The sequence below is a fragment of the Cyprinodon tularosa genome, unplaced genomic scaffold (genome assembly GCF_016077235.1).
Source record: "Cyprinodon tularosa strain WSP-4 unplaced genomic scaffold, ASM1607723v1 ctg102, whole genome shotgun sequence".
NCBI lineage: Eukaryota > Metazoa > Chordata > Actinopteri > Cyprinodontiformes > Cyprinodontidae > Cyprinodon > Cyprinodon tularosa.
Genome location: NW_024037805.1, coordinates 1041807 through 1058373, shown reverse-complemented (window position 1 = coordinate 1058373; position 16567 = coordinate 1041807). Strand labels below are relative to the sequence as shown.

The following is a 16567-nucleotide window of genomic DNA, read 5'->3' as shown; positions in this document are numbered from 1 at the left end:
TTTTTGACATTTATGAAGTGTGTGCACCTAACTTTCAGTCTGCAGTCTAAGCTACAGTGGTGTTGTATCAGATTAGTTTCATCTTGATCTATGAATGTTTCTGCTTCCAGGAAATGAGTAAGCAAGTGTAGGTCTGTCTGCAGCAGCACGTTCACGTTGAGAGCTGCTCTCAGTGGTTTTGCAGGTTGATATTTCCTATTTGCTCTAATGCATCAGTGAAATTAACTCAACTGCATTTTCGGTTCGATGACAAACTATTTGAAAGGGTGTCATAAAATGGGGAAGGCCCAGAAGAATTCAGTTTAGTTTTAAGTGTTTACTAAGAATGGGAGAAAGAAAGTTTGTGTATTTATATAATTTTTTACAATGTTTTTTGTATCTGAGAGTCAAATAGTATAATATTTCCAAGTAGTTGTCCTGCTCTTTTAAGCCCAAACCTCAAAGCGTTTACATCTGTGATGATGCTGCAGTCTGCATCTCTCTGCATTGACTTTCACCCTCTGCACGGTGAAGTCCGGTCAACCATAGATAAATGACTGCTGATGCGACAGCTTTTTAAAAACCGAGACAGTCCTGATGCACAACAATACTAACTGGATTGTCGGCTTCTGAAAATGACACATGTACTTTGTCCTCATGGCTGGTCAGCAGTGTCTGACCTCATTTCGCTTGTTTGCGCGGCCTTCTTTATTCGCTTCCTCTGGTTTCTCAGTGCGTGTGCCAAATATATGTTTTGGAAGCTTTAATTACAGAAGAGTTTTTAACAAGCTACCAAGGACTTTTCTAGTTGTAACTCAAAACTGTAATATAACAGCAATTAGCAGCAGAGGCAGCAACAGTGAAATGTGTTGCTGTCAGAAATACAAAGTTGTAGGGAAATCATATTTAAATGTCAAATCATTATGGCTTTAAAATGTATATAAATGTGCTCTTTGTCAGACGATATGTATCCCAAAATGTAGAAAATGTTTATAAAAAAATAAATAAAAAATCCTGTGTTAAAATGTGTTTTTCTTTTTTTTCGTTATTTTTTGCAGGCCAGTTAGTTATACGTCAGCTTGTACACCTAAATTCGGCCAATCATATATCAACGGTCATCTGTCAATCCCATTTTTTCGGTCATAGCATCTTGATTCATATGTCGCAGCTAATATACGCAATGCTTGAAATAAGAATAATTTCCTTTCTCATTGAGTTCCGTCCCAGTGTTAATGGGGATGGACGTCTGTGTCTTCAGCAGGCGTAGAGCTAACAGAACTGGCAGCGTTGCGAGACAAGGGCTCAAACATGTACGGCTGTAAGCCTTCTACACCAAACCAAGCTTCTGCCGCCCTGGTGTCTTCTTCAACAACATCTTCGTCCCCGCTTTCCTCCTCTAAATAAAAACTGTATGATGGAGGAGACTCATCCACGACCTCCGACACAAAACTCTCCTCCTCTTGCATGTTTCCTCTGTCCATAGCGTTCCTTCACAGTGTCGTTTCTAAAGTCCCGCCCCCTTGATAAACAACCAATCACATTCACTTTATTCACTCGTGTAAAGTCGGGCACCACTAGGGAGAATTCGGAAACGCAACGGTTTTTCGTACGCATTTCAGAGTTTTGCCATAATCATCTGCAATGTTCTCTGTTTTGTATTAATTTTGTGTTGAGAAAAGGTTTAAAGAATTTTATCACCTTCTGAAGATCAGTGTTTTAGAGCTAATTATGCACATGATGTATCTGATTTATCCAAAGACTATGTGCGTTCTTTTTACCATGACTGTTATTTGAATATTTCCATTATGAGGATCTGTTTTGACATTACTGAATGTTTTGAAGCTTGAAATGAAACGAGTTTGCTTTTCAGGTACGTCACAAAGCTTCGGACCAAGTTATGGCTCTGAAGATGAACAAACTCAGCAGCAACAGGGCGAACATGCTGAGAGAGGTCCAGCTAATGAATCGACTCTGCCATCCAAACATACTCAGGTTTGTAATCTAGAAAATAACTAAGCTCCCCGTAATAAAACGGCTTCTAATATTTTTCTCTTTTTATGTCTGCTTCCAAATCTCTGTTTTGCACTTTAGACCAACATTAAATCCCTATTAATGCCATTTATACCCAAAGTTAGGAAATAATGTGATTCTTTCCACTCTGTTGATGCGTTGTCGCTAATTTTCACTATGATTAGAAAAACTGTAAATATCTGTTGGAATTAAAATGAATCATGTTTCTGATTTTTCTCCTTAAAAGTAACGTCAAGTCTGACACCAAACATTTCCATCATCTCTCCTCCTGTAGCTAATGTTTCCTTTGGGAAGGACTTGTACCAAACGCACAGCTAGTTCCTACAGCGTTGCAGCAGATGACTGAGGCTAAAAACCAGGACATTTTTCTTTTATGTGGAAGAAGGAAAAGGCTGTAAACGGCAACATTTTAGAAAAATCTAATCATATATTTTGCTGGAGAAAAATGAAGATATGTTTTTTCTTATTAAGTCTCATTTAGGTGGAGCTAAAGGTATTGTTGAGCTATAGCATTTGTCGGCTGGATGATATTGAATCTCTGATCAAAACCCTAAAGGGAAAATAATCAGTTGCCTTAGATGATGCTGTCTGCTGAGCCGAAAACTCTGGGTTTTCAGCCTGCTCCTTTAGTTCTCCACATAGTTTTATCGTAATGCTTGGAAATATTGTTGTGCTGAATCTTACCTTCAGCCATTGGACCCAAACCTTCTCCTGATATGCAGGGAAAGCTCACTAGCATGCTGAGGAACAACACAAGAACCACTAGAGCTCATTTCTGTAATAAATACAGATGATTTTACAATCACTCGTCAACAAAAGGGAAAAAAAATCCTGCTCTATAACTGACACATTTAAACCTGACTTAGATTAACATCTGCCCACAGGATTAAACTGAATCCCTTTAGAGAAAAATTTGAATTCAGTCAAGACTTTGATTGAGCTACACTCCTTTTACAACCTTAATAAATCACACATAGTGGTGGCATCATGGTGCTGTGGGGCGGGCAAAGATTGCACAAGGTAGATGTTCAACTTTCTTCCAAAGTCCTCAGCTGGGTGATTGGATTGAGACAGCTGGGTGATTCATTGATCCCAAACACAAATCCAAACTGGATAATATTTACCTGTATTGACACCATTTAAAGTAAATTTGCCCAAAAACCAACTATTCTGTTATGTATGTAGCAGGATTATGACAGAAGTTTGTAAAAGGTGACAAAAACTGTAAGGTTTTTCTGCCATTTGCTTGGAGATGATATCAAATATTGGCATATTCTGTGCATCTGGACTTTAGATATCTTTGCATTAGTAAAGAAATGTCCAATAAATATTACATTTGGGAAATCAAAGCTATATTTTAACATTAATGTGTCAATAATGCCTGTAAACTCCTGGCCAGAGCAATGTTTGATGGATAAAATTATTTATGCACGATTTGAAAATGTAATAAAATCGCTGCTTGGTCCGATATTTACCAATATTATATCCTATATACATCCGTAACACTTCTGACACCATGAAAAACGGACCATAATGCTGACATTGCTTCTCTGCTTCAGGTAAACACCCACAATCCTTTGCTACATCGCTGTCACTGTCATAAAACCAAACAAAAAACACGCAAGCAGTTTGCTTTAAAAACGACAACAAAAAAACAGAAACTAGATTGAAATAAAAAATTTCGCCCATCTTTATATATCTAATATGTTTGAGCATCGGCTGATTCTGATGTAATGCCGATATAATCTGCATCCAGCATGGTGAACCTAGACTCTACACTGCAACAATACAACGGCAGTAACTTGTGCAATGCATAATGTGCAATTAGTATTTGATACCCAGTACAATAACTATATATATAAATATCCATCTATATAGATACCCATGTAAACATCCTGTCCAATGATCCTACTATTAACACTTCAAAATGTACATGTATTAAAAAAACCATGTGACACAACAACAAAAATCGGAATCTGACTGATGGTTTAGGACATGCTTGTTGTTTTCTCCAGCGTTTGCTTTGAGCCTCTGTGTGTGTGTGTGGGGGGGAGTGTGTGGACCAAGCCTGCACATACATGCATAAATATTCTTCTGTGTTCCCTCCCTCACATGCACACATCTTGTACAAAGTAATCTTTGTTAAGCGTGCCTTGTATGTTTGTCTCTGCGTGAACAAACACACTGTGGAGTCATTGTTTGCTAAAAAATCCAGCAAAGACCTAGAAATGTGACCTTTTCACTGCCTGAAGGGTTATGAGGCCCTCAAAGCAGCTCATGAACAGAGTCGGTCCATGTGTTGCTTTCTCTACATACACACTTTCTAACCTGTTTGTTGTAACAGTTTCTCGTTGATTAAAGCATTTGGCTGTAAAAGCAGATATTGTTTTTCTTCCATACCTTCAGCTTCATAGCGATAAAGTGGCTGGTTAGATTTATTAGGTTTGGAAATTGATAGGCATGGCAGAGGTAGATATGGGAAGAATGTAGGTGAGGCTGTTATTAGCAGACAGTCCTACAGCTGATCGCCTGTCCAGTCTTGCCTGGTTTCTCCATTCACATATTCCAGGATAAGGTTTTATTATTCCTTTGCTGTGAGTGTTGTGATTTAAAAAACAACTATTTAAAAAAAAAATCTTTGTTTTCTTGTTTCCAGGTTTAAGGGAGTATGTGTCCATGAGGGCCAGCTTCATGCTTTGACTGAGGTAAGAGGAAGCAAACCTGAACGTTTCCCATTAAAGCAGCTGAACAAACTAATGACACCTCTGGTCAAAATGTCTGGACTAATAAAAGCACTGTTCTGCAGTCATGTTCCTTCTCCTATTGTAGAGTTGTAGAGTTGATCTTCCTATTATTACTATCATTAGCTAAATATTTCATTACCCGAGGTCTCAGTCATCCAGGTCATAGTCATTCCAAAAAAGAATATTAACAACCCCCCCTAAAAGAAGGGATGGACCCCTTCTTCTCTTTCAGTTGGCACGTTTTCAAAGCAAAAACAAGGTTTTGATGGGTTGAGGTATAAAACCTCGAACTTAACTCTATTCCTGACATTTTGAATTGAAAAAGCTTCCTGGATGGGATGCAAAATGTCTTAAAACTTGTTTTTAATTTCCTTTTTTTTTTTGGAATGACCAAGGTCACAAAGCTTCGACATTAAAGCCTTTTAATTCTGGAAAATCAAAACAACCAAATGCCCTAAAGAACACCAAACATTTCGCTTGTTTTTTTGTCTGTGAAAAGCTCTGAGAACAAATGTTTTTGCAAGATGTCACAAAATGTGCAGAACAAAGCTGTCATCTAGCAATATAAACAAATTATTGATTTAATTGTAGGTGAAAAGAAAGATATGGATGAATGAATTTATTTGAACAAGTGGATAGAAAATCTGTTTGTTAAAATCCTAATTCATTAACAGCAAATGTCAGAGGTTTACAAAGGCAAGTATTGCAGCAGTTGGTGGGATATCTTTTTATATCTTTTTCTGGCAGTGATTGATGTTTGGACCATAAAAGTGAGTCATTCATAGAAAAAATGATATTTTCTGTTAAAACACGTCATTTTTTTCCTTCAGTTTATTTCTATAGCGCCAATTCACAACACGTCATCTCAAGGCACTTAACAGTTCACCAGATTATCCAATCAAATTGATTCAAAGTTTTCTATCTAAGGAAAACCAGTTGATTGCACCGACTCATTGACTCGAATGCAATCCCTCACACTAAAGGCTGATTTATACACAGAATCCAGGTCGTCTGTGTGTTTCACAGAGAATGCAAATGTTCCCCCGCCGCTTCCGTAGACACTCTGCTGCACCTCTCCAAAATTGTAGGTGACGGCAGACAGGAGGCCCCTGATTGGTCAAATCTACATCCAGCCATTCACAGTAAGAGAAACAGGACTACACTGGAAAACAGGCCGATCTCCAACATCCATAAACAAAGGTGCTGATGGCAGCAGCACAGCTAATATTTCTCTCCAGGATGGAGTCACAACCAAACAGGAACATACGAAATGAAGCTACTATGAGAAAAAGCAGAGAGAGCAGAATGTTAGAGATTGAACTAACAAATTCTGCAGAGTCGGAGGATGATGAATATTCCCTAAATTTTAGAATAAAGTTGCTGAATTCAAATGCATGCTTACCTTTGATCTACTAAGCATCTCAGAAGGAGGCATCCTTCCTAAAAGATGCTCCCAGAGTCACACATGTTCCTCATTACACAGTTGTGCTGCAGTTTGAATGTGCTTATTGTCAGATACCAGCTTTCCGCAGCTGCGTACCAGAATACATCTCTCCAAGTTTACACATATGCAAACACACAGACACACTGTAGTTGTGATGTAAATAAGCCCATTGTGAGGCACGCATCCAAACATGCTGCCTCAGACACTGAGGGGAGTTTTGTTTTCCTTCTGCAGGGTAAAAAGATCCTGTTGTCTCATGCTGGTGGCAGACTCCTGGAGGTTTGGTTACCTGGCCTCTCGATGACTCTGTGCATAAAATTGAAATAAGGGTTGTAGGATGGCCCCGAGGGTTACCTGAAGGAATTCATTAACTTTGACACATGCAGATGAAAACCATATCCTGGTAGAACATGCTATGGTGAGAAGGTTTCATGCAGTCAGAGTAAACCTTTAACCTAAGAGCAGCCAAAGTTCACGTTGCAATAAAGATAAAATGAGTTTTAACGTTGCGTCCTCTTATCTCTCTCCTCTTCTTTGGAGGGTTTTGTTTGTCTTTCTTGTTGTCTGAGTATTCCCAGTTTCCACCAACTTTCTCTGATTTGCTTCAAATAATTAAACTTTAAAAATGACGATTATCTGCTTATGTGCGATGTCTTGTTGTGATTATGCTAGGCTTCACTTAAATGCACCCTGCTACTGCAGTCATGTTTGGGGCTGAGCCATGACCTCTGGCGGGATTACTCTGTTTTAAGCCGCTCTGGAAAGCTAACAAGGTTTCTTTTGTTTGAATCTTTCCAGGGTTCTTAGACTGAATCCCTCACAGCGCATCGCAGCGACTTCCACTATATTTGAGACTCTGCATATGTTTCTTATTTCCCCAACTCTCTTAATTATACATCCTGATGAAGGAGGTCCTTCTTTTTCTAAAACTAGAGCCTCTAAGCGATGATCTGTGAAACAGGATAAAACAGTTTCCAGGTGCTGGATAAGAGGCCTTTCTTTAATGGCAACCTTGCCTCCATTCTGATTTGACCCAGCAGGTGCGCTTTTTTGTGAAAAGCTAACATTTGCATATTTGACCTGGTTCAGCTTGTGCTAATGTCATTTTCTATCCTCCTTCCTATCCTTCGTTGGACTGATGGTGAATTCTGAGCCCTTTTTAGGATAGTTTTCCTTACTTGTTGGTTTGTATCAGTTTGGTGGTGTTTACTGTCTGATCTGTCGGACTATTTATAGGCTAGAGAGAAAAGAGTGTCATATTGCGGAGGTGGTGGCCTAGTGGTCAGGGCATAAAGCTTGGAATCCAGAGGTTCTGAGTTCGAGCCCGACTCCCACAGACTGCTACTCTGGGTCCCTGAGCAGGACCGTTAACCCCACACTGCTCCCCAGGTGCCACACAATGGCAGCCCACTGCTGCCCAAAGGTTAAATGCAGAGACTGAGTTTTGTTGCTGTGTACTTGTGACAGTGTAATGAGAATAAAAAATATATCTATATCTATATATATTAATTTTATTGATTAATCATTAACTGGAGTATAGAGACTCTAAAACATGTCTTTAGCTGACAGAGCGACCCACTTAGAGCAGTAACTATACCAAGATTATAAAAAATACATAAAGTTTTTGCATTTAAAAACGTTTTTGTCTTTCAATATGCTCTATCCAGAACTCCTAAAAATGTTTGGGTTTCTTTTGGTGTACTTTTTAAAAAAATCTTCCTTATGGAAGCTTTGGCTATCCGATTATTAATCGAAAAAATAATTGACAGATTAATCTATTTGTAAAATAATCGTTAGTTGCAGCCCTAGTTCCTATGCATACAGTCGAATTAGTTGCTTAAAGGCATACTATGCAACATTTTTCAGTTAATTAATGTGTTCCATAACGTTTTGGATGATTAAATGAGTCATTTCAGGTCGAACAAAGGTTTTCTCGGCTGCCCTGGTGGTCTGTAGGGGAAATACCGTACTTGCCATTGTGGGGGCCCTTGGCCCACAGGCTCAGAAGTCTCGTGCATCGCGAGAATCTGTCTTGCTTTACGGCGAGAACTGCTACACGCCCCCAGTGAAAGGCACGCTTGTTGCTAGCGCAGTGGCGATATTTGTGCAGTTATCATGGCGGAACCAGCAAGAATTTTCAAACTCGAAAATTGGAACAAAATAGTCACTTACCGCAGTAGACATGGTGATTCGTTGCATTCGCCTGTCTGCTAAGCTCAAAACAACCGCGCCTGGCTTGATGGAGAAACCAGGAGAACAGCTGAGCATATTTTAGGACAGTGCACTTTTACTTTCGCCCTCTGGGGGGAGCCTCGCTGGAAAATCAACACCGGTTGCATAGTATACCTTTAAGGATAACCAAGTCAGTGTTTTGAGTGACCATCACAAAGCTTTAGCTGAATTACTGAGGTGTCAGTCTGCTCAAAAATTTATGTTTTGTTATTTTTGTCCTGATTTTGTTCTGTGAACTCATTAAAACACTTGTCCCAAATTGACTCCCTGGGTAAATGTGATCTAGAACCACCACTAAGTGTGTTTAAATAAATGTGGACAGAGCTGAAAAGTTTGGTTTAAGCAAGTTGGCCTACAAACCTGACTAGTTCTGTCAGCGGGAAAACCTCAACGTTCCACTAAATTATTGTAAGATATTGCCTCAAAGAGAGTTCCATACATTTAAAGACAATTCCTCCTAATACTAAAGAAATATTTGTAAATGTGAAGAAAGCAATAAAAGGTTCTTCTCGTTATTCTGGCATTTGACAAATACAATTCATCTCAATCCTTCCTGACATAAAAGAGGCAGCAGATTTATGGTCAGACAGTGAGAAGCAATAACTGTTTTATTTGTTTTTTTGTTGTTTTACATTATATGTGAATATCTGGTTTAAACTGTGAATCTGTATCCAGCTGTCGGGAATTTAATAGAGTAACAATTCAAAGTGTTTTAGAAAAGCAGTAAAACCAACACAAGTCTGAGAGCAGAGATCTCCTCCCAGCGCCACCCGTTGCTGCCTTTGCTCTAATTCTGTGGCTGTCAGTCAGTAACCACATCTTAACCAGACCATCTCTTTATTTCATGCCAGCTCTCTTTAGTTAACTACAGCTGCTCATGATACGTGACATGGGATTAGGGTGTTTGCATGCCAGGAGGAAGGTCAGGCAAGTTTGAGGATCAAAGCTGACAAAGCGGCAAACCCAATTTTTTTTTGTTTTTAACCAAAGGAAGTTAAATGAATCTCTTTGCTTCCTATTTAATGTCTATATTTGTTCACATACTCCATGTTTATATATGAGAAACTACTTGTTCTGTCATGTCTGCAGCATCCAGTGCCCTGATCCTTTTTGATGTAGATTTTGTCTACACATTTTTCAACTTTCAACAACTCAGTCCTGTGCTCTCTGAAATGTGTTATTACTTCAGTGTAGTTTCAGTCAGTCTGTATATTTAGGTGCATGATATAATAGGGTTCAGTTTCAAGTCAGGAGAGACTTGTAGTTCTTGGCTGAAAGGCGTTAAATGCAAGTTGAGCCGCACATTGTCAGGAAATAACTACCGTACTTAAAATATCAAGTAATATATTGCTGATAAGGGTTTTTAGGCAGTCATCCATTTTTGCAATGATCCTACCACCCTGTGTGAGCCGTAGCACTTCATCCACTAAGGATATGCATCATGTTTTAACGGCAGTTAGAGTCCATCAAGTTGGCTGAACTTTATTTTTAGGTTCCCCGATGGTTGAAAAGTAATCCTACCGAAGATTGCATCCCGACGGTCCTTTGAAACTGCAGTGATGATGATATTCTGTCAGATGAGCATACCCGGTCAGACCAACATACCCATAGTCAATACCCATTTATCCCTTTAGTTTTGTATGAAAAATACATTTTAAACTTCCTCAACAGACGTGTATCCCTTTAGTCATGTACATAAAAACTATTTAATGAATTTCTTTTTGGTGTTATTTGAAGCGCCTGGTGATCTGACCTTGAATTGTTTTTTTGTGCATGACTAAAGGGATACACGCCCGACGAGATAGTTTAAAGTGTATTTCTCTTACAAAACGAAAAGGAATAAATGAAAATCGGACGTCATGCGTATTGACTATAGGTCTGATGGGGTATGCTAATCTGATAGAACAACACATCTTTGCCTTCTCGAGATAACAACAAAACTATCTCGTTATCACGGTTAAACAATTAATTGTTTTCTTGAGATAACGACATAAATATCTCGTTATCACGGTTAAACAATTAATTGTTTTCTCGAGATAACAACATAACTATCTCGTTATCACGGTTAAACAATTAATTGTTTTCTTGAGATAACGACATAAATATCTCGTTATCACGGTTAAACAATTGTTTTCTTGAGATAACGACATAAATATCTCGTTATCACGGTTAAACAATTAATTGTTTTCTCGAGATAACGACATAACTATCTCGTTATCACGGTTAAACAATTAATTGTTTTCTTGAGATAATGACATAATTATCTCGTTATCACGGTTAAACAATTAATTGTTTTCTCGAGATAACGACATAACTATCTCGTTATAATAATAAAAGTGTTATAACTCCTCTGCCGCCGTTGTGGTATTGAAGGATTTAATCAGTTTTAACACACAAAAATCATCATTATAATGAGAAAATTCATTTGTTTTCTCGAGAAAACCACTATGAAAAAGTATCTGAGGGACAAGACCTCTCTCGGCTTCCATATATAAAAACACTAATAACCTTAATTGGTATTAACAGCAGCCAACGTGGTTATAACTCCTGCAAAACTTAGCTTTAAAAGGGTGAACCACTGAGAAGTTGATGTAAACCATTATTTCTTTGAACTCCTTACCTGTCCACCATGTAACACTATAGATGCATCCATGCACAGCTGCCATGGCCTGCTACTGTCTATGGCAATGCTAGCGTGAGCGGCTAACTACCCACAAACTGCTGAAGCTCTGTGCATCTCCATTGCTCTTTAAATGTTGCCAATTGTCATCGATGGATTTGTTTAAACTCTCCTATCTTCATGGCTCTAGTCGCAACAAGAACAAAACAGTAAAGGTGGGATTTCCTGATAAGTAGCCAATCACATGCAGTTTACTTTGACCAGTTGGTTCCACCTTCAAGTTACCAAAGTTGCCATTAGAAACAGCTCCAGAGTAGGAGGGAATCTACACGCATAAAACATTTAAACTGATCATGAGGAACAGTTTGTGTCTGTGTGTTTTAAATAAAACAGCTCATATTATTACTTGTGTGCACTTTTGGCAGAATTCTGAAATCATTATTTTCTTTCACATGTTAAATTTTGTTTGTTTTTCTTTTTTTTTTTTTTTCTAGTACATCAATGGAGGAAACCTGGAGCAGCTTCTAGACAGCAACAAGCACCTGAGCTGGCCGGCGAGGGTGAAGCTAGCCTGTGATATCGCCAGCGGTGTGGCGTATTTGCACTCTAAAGGCATATTCCATCGGGACCTCACCTCCAAGGTTAGCTGAGGCTAACTGGTCATTGTTTGTAGCTTCTGCAGTTAAAAGGTCAAAGTTCAGATCTGATCCAGGACCAAACGGAAATAAAATCCAGGGTACTAGAACAACAGCTTAGCTCTTTTTTCATCATCCTTCCTCCATTTTATACCCACTTATCCTGGAAGGGCTCTCTCACGCTCATTGGGTAAAGGGCAGGTAACAGTCTGTCTATCAACACAGAGACATACCAATAAACTAAACAACCTTCTTTTTAGACCAGAGGTTGAAGCTGAATTACTCAGATAGAAACCACACTGACTATGCAGAAATAACCCAGGCTTGGGTTTGAACCCAAGACTTAATGGTACAAGGCAACGGGGCTAAAAATTGTTTCACCTTTCATCCCTGTTCATCATTTGTAAGAAATGAAGGATTTAATCATCAAAATCCACTGCTTGCTCCACAGGCTCTGATCCAATTTCTTTAAAACATTTAATTTCAGCCCTATCTCACTTTGACACTAGTTTTCATTTCCTGTCTGACTCATAACAATACATAGATAATCGAATACCAGTGTAGGTGTGACCAAAATAGAGCCCTGGTTTAGCTTGGAGGTGCAGTCACAGGGCATCGCTACCCGTCTGCGTGACCCCCTTCAGTTTAATGTGTTCTAATTGCTACCAAATCATACAGCCCAGTTCACTACAATTAAATAAATAACTGGGATGTATTGGATGCAGTTTGATTTCTGGAGAAAATCAAACATTTTTCCAGACTTTCCTTGTCTGGAAAAATGGTTTACTGCTGTATAAGAGGACTCTTTGTAAAGCAAGAGCAGCATACTTCTCCTCATTAATAGAGGAGAATAAGAATAATCCTAGATTTCTTTTTAATACAGTTGCCAAACTCACCCAGAGCCATAGCTCTGTTGAACCGTCCATTCCACCTGCTCTTAGCAGCAATGATTTTATGGGATTCTTTATAAATAAGATTGATCTTATTAAAAATAAGATCATAAGCACTCCTCTATCCGCGATTGTACCTGAGGTAGTCATGGAATCTGAACCGGGTTTAGACTGCTTTGATCCAGTTGAACTCTCTGAATTAGCAAAATTATTGTCTTCATCTAAGCCTTCAACTTGTATGTTAGATCCAGTTCCAACCAGGTTATTTAAGGAGGTATTCCCTTTGATCTCCTCCTCCATTTTAGATGTGATTAATCTATCTCTGTTACAGGGATATGTACCTAAAGCTTTTAAGGTTGCTGTAATTAAACCTCTGCTTAAGAAACCGTCTCTTGACCCAGATGACTTGGTCAATTATAGACCTATATCCAATCTTCCTTTCTTATCCAAAATTCTTGAGAAAGTAGTTGCCAAACAAGTTTGCGATCACTTCCACCATAATGAACTTTTTGAAGAGTTTCAGTCTGGCTTTAGAGCTCATCATAGCACTGAAACAGCTCTGGTGAAAGTCACTAATGATATTCTCATGGCCTCAGATAATGGACTTGTATCTGTGCTCGTCCTGTTGGATCTTAGTGCTGCATTTGATACAGTTGACCATAATATTCTTTTAGAAAGACTTGAATATTTTGTTGGAATTAAAGGAACAGCACTAGACTGGTTTAAATCTTATCTATCTGATCGAATTCAGTTTGTTCATGTTAATGATAGATCTTCAACACGCTCAAAGGTTACCTGTGGAGTACCACAGGGATCAGTGCTAGGACCAATTCTCTTTACTTTATACATGCTCCCAATTGGTAGAATTATTAGACAGCATGGGATTAATTTCCACTGTTATGCTGATGATACCCAGCTATATCTGTCTATAAATCCAGATGAAGCTAACCCATTACATAGATTACAGACATGTCTTGAAGACATAAAAACCTGGATGACTCTCAACTTTCTGCTTCTGAATGCAGACAAAACAGAAGTTATAGTCTTTGGACCAGAGTCTCTGAAAAAGAAACTGATTAGCCAGTCACTTCATTTGGATGGGATTCAACTGATTTCAGATAATAAAGTAAAAAATCTTGGTGTTATTTTTGATCAGGACCTGTCATTTAAATCCCACATCAAAGAGGTTTCTAGAATTTCCTTCTTTCATCTGAGGAACATTACAAAAATTAGAAATATCCTGTCCAGGGGTGATGCTGAGAAACTAGTCCATGCATTTGTTACTTCAAGGCTGGACTATTGTAATTCTTTACTATCAGGAAGTCCACAAACTGTAGTTAAAAGCCTTCAGCTGATCCAAAATGCTGCAGCCAGAGTTCTAATGAAAATTAAAAAGAGAGATCATATCTCGCCTATCCTGGCTTCTCTTCATTGGCTTCCTGTTAAATCAAGAATAGAATTTAAAATCCTCCTTCTCACATATAAAGCCTTAAATGGCCAAGCTCCATCTTATATCAGAGATCTGATTGTTCCTTATGTTCCTAACAGAGCACTTCGCTCTCAATCTGCAGGTTTACTAGTGGTTCCTAGAATTTCTAAAAGTAGAATGGGAGGCAGATCTTTTAGTTATCAGGCTCCTCTCCTGTGGAACCAACTACCAGTTTTAGTCCGTGAGGCAGACACCCTGTCTACTTTTAAGGCTAGGCTTAAAACTTTCCTTTTTGATAAAGCTTATAGTTAGGGTGGCTCAGGTTATCCTGAGCTATCTCTATAGTTATGCTGCTATAGGCTTAGACTTTTGGAGGACATAGGGACCCCCATTTCATCATTCTGCTTCATTCTCTCTCTGTTCTCCTATTCTGCAGAATCTGTTAGTTCAATCTCTAACCTTCTGCTCTCTCTGCTTTTCCTCAGAGTAGCTTTGCCTCGTCTGTTCCTGTTTGGCTGTGACGTCATCCTGGAAAGAAACATCAGCTGTGCTGCTTCTATCAACACCCTTGTTTATAGATGTTGGAGATCGGCCTGTTTTCCAGTGTGGTCCTGTTTCTCTGACCGTGACTGAGTGGATGTGCTCTCTTCGTCCTCTGGCATGGGAGCTGCCTTGGAGCTCGTCTGCCTGGCTGCGTGTTTCCTGGACGGGGCCGCCTTTTACAGCTGCTTTTTGTATCTCTGCTTCTGTCTCCTTGAACCCCAGTCGGCCTCGGCAGATGGCCGCTCACACTGAGCCTGGTTCTGCTGGAGGTTTCTTCCTGTTAAAAGGGAGTTTTTCCTCTCCACTGTCGCTACAAGCATGCTTAGTGTGGGGGATTGTATTTGAGTCAATGAGTCAATGCAATCAACTGGTTTTCCTTAGATAGAAAACTTTGTATCAATTTGACTGTATGATCTGGTTGAACTGTAAAGTGCCTTGAGATGACATGTGTTGTGAATTTGGCGCTATATAAATAAACTGAATTGAATTGAGAATAACATGTTTGTAGCATCCCCAGGAAATTATCTCCATCTTTAATTCAATTAAATTCAGTTTATTTATATAGCGCCAATTCACAGCAAATGTCATCTTAAGTTCAACCAGATCATACAGTTAGATTGATTAAAGGTTTTTTATCTAAGGAAAACCAGTTGATTGCATCGACTTGTTGACTCAAATGAAATCCCTCATACCAAGCATGCTTGTAGCAACAGTGGAGAGGAAAAGCTCCCTTTTAACAGGAAGAAACCTCCAGCAGAACCAGGCTCAGTGTGAGCGGCCATCTGCTGAGGCCGACTGGGTTTCAACATCTATAAACAAAGTGTTGATGGAAGCAGCACAGCTGATATTTCTCTCCAGGATGGTGTCACAGCCAAACAGGAACAGACGACTATGGTACAGACTATGATAAAAAGCAGAGAGAGCATAACATTAGAGATTGAACTAACAGATTCTGCAGAGGGGGAGAATAGAGATAGAATGAAGCAGAATGATTAAAAAGAGTCCTCTATGTCCTCCAGCAGTCTAAGCCTATAGCAGCATAACTATAGAGATAGCTCAGGATAACGTGAGCCACTCTAACTATAAGCTTTATCAAAAACTGAAGGTTTAAGTAGTTCAAAAATTAAGCAATGCCCCTCCAAAATAAAAGCATACACTGATGTACAGTAGAAATCCTTTATCCATGCTTTAGCAATTTTTTTCCCAGACAGAGCCATTTCCCCCTTACCCCTGGAGAATAAAACAGAAGAGCTGTAGATATTTTTATAAGATAAAAAAAAAAAGTACAATTTTGATGTATTTAAGATTCCAAGTCATAAAAAAGTAAGAAAGTGAGTAGTTATGTTCAGAGCAGAAGAGTATAGCAACTTTTATTAACAGATCCTGCAAACCTCATGCATTAAAAAAAGAAATGCCCAACTTACCTTCATAAAAATGTTAAAAATGCCAATAAAAATGTTTTTCTTTCAAAATAGATTTTCACAACTAGAAGGTGTTTCTGTCCTTAATGCAGATAGTGACCAAAATTCAATCTTAACAAGTTTTTCTGAGATTTTTCAGCTTTTCTTTTTAAAGGTGTAATATTAATTTTTAAAGCTGAAATTAACCCAGACTTTTATCTGTAAAGGAAAACCTAAAATGTTTAGTAATTTGGGGCTAAATAGACTTACAAACATTATAGTTCATCAAAGCATTTAAAGTCATTTGGCTTTAACTTCCTCAGATAGGATATAAAAATGTTGCCCTCAGACAAGCTAACAGTATTTGACTTTAGCAAATGACTGAGTTTGGAAAGAAGGAATGATGAGATTTAAGTTGTGCCTTGTACAGTATGCATGGATCATAAAGTCTATTTTAGAACCTTGTCTATAAACAAGCTGTGGCTATAAGCGGCGATAATATGAAGCTCAGCTAAGTAGGTGCAATGATTATTAATCATAGAGACTAGTGTCTGAAAGAAACGCATCATTCATGCTTATGCTGCTCTGCTGCTTAGAGTTTCCTGTTAGTGGTTGATTAT

The 16567-nt window shown here is 38.7% G+C and overlaps 1 protein-coding gene across 1 annotated transcript in view; it reads left to right on the top strand.

Moving 5' to 3' along the window:
• tesk2 (testis associated actin remodelling kinase 2) overlaps positions 1 to 16567 on the top strand; it is a 56085-nt gene that overhangs the window by 20521 nt on the left and 18997 nt on the right. Inside the window, exons 4-6 of the mRNA XM_038279439.1 lie at positions 1850 to 1971; positions 4667 to 4715; positions 11545 to 11691. Of these exons, the coding sequence (XP_038135367.1) occupies positions 1850 to 1971; positions 4667 to 4715; positions 11545 to 11691 (318 nt within the window). The remainder of the gene's footprint in view (positions 1 to 1849; positions 1972 to 4666; positions 4716 to 11544; positions 11692 to 16567) is intronic.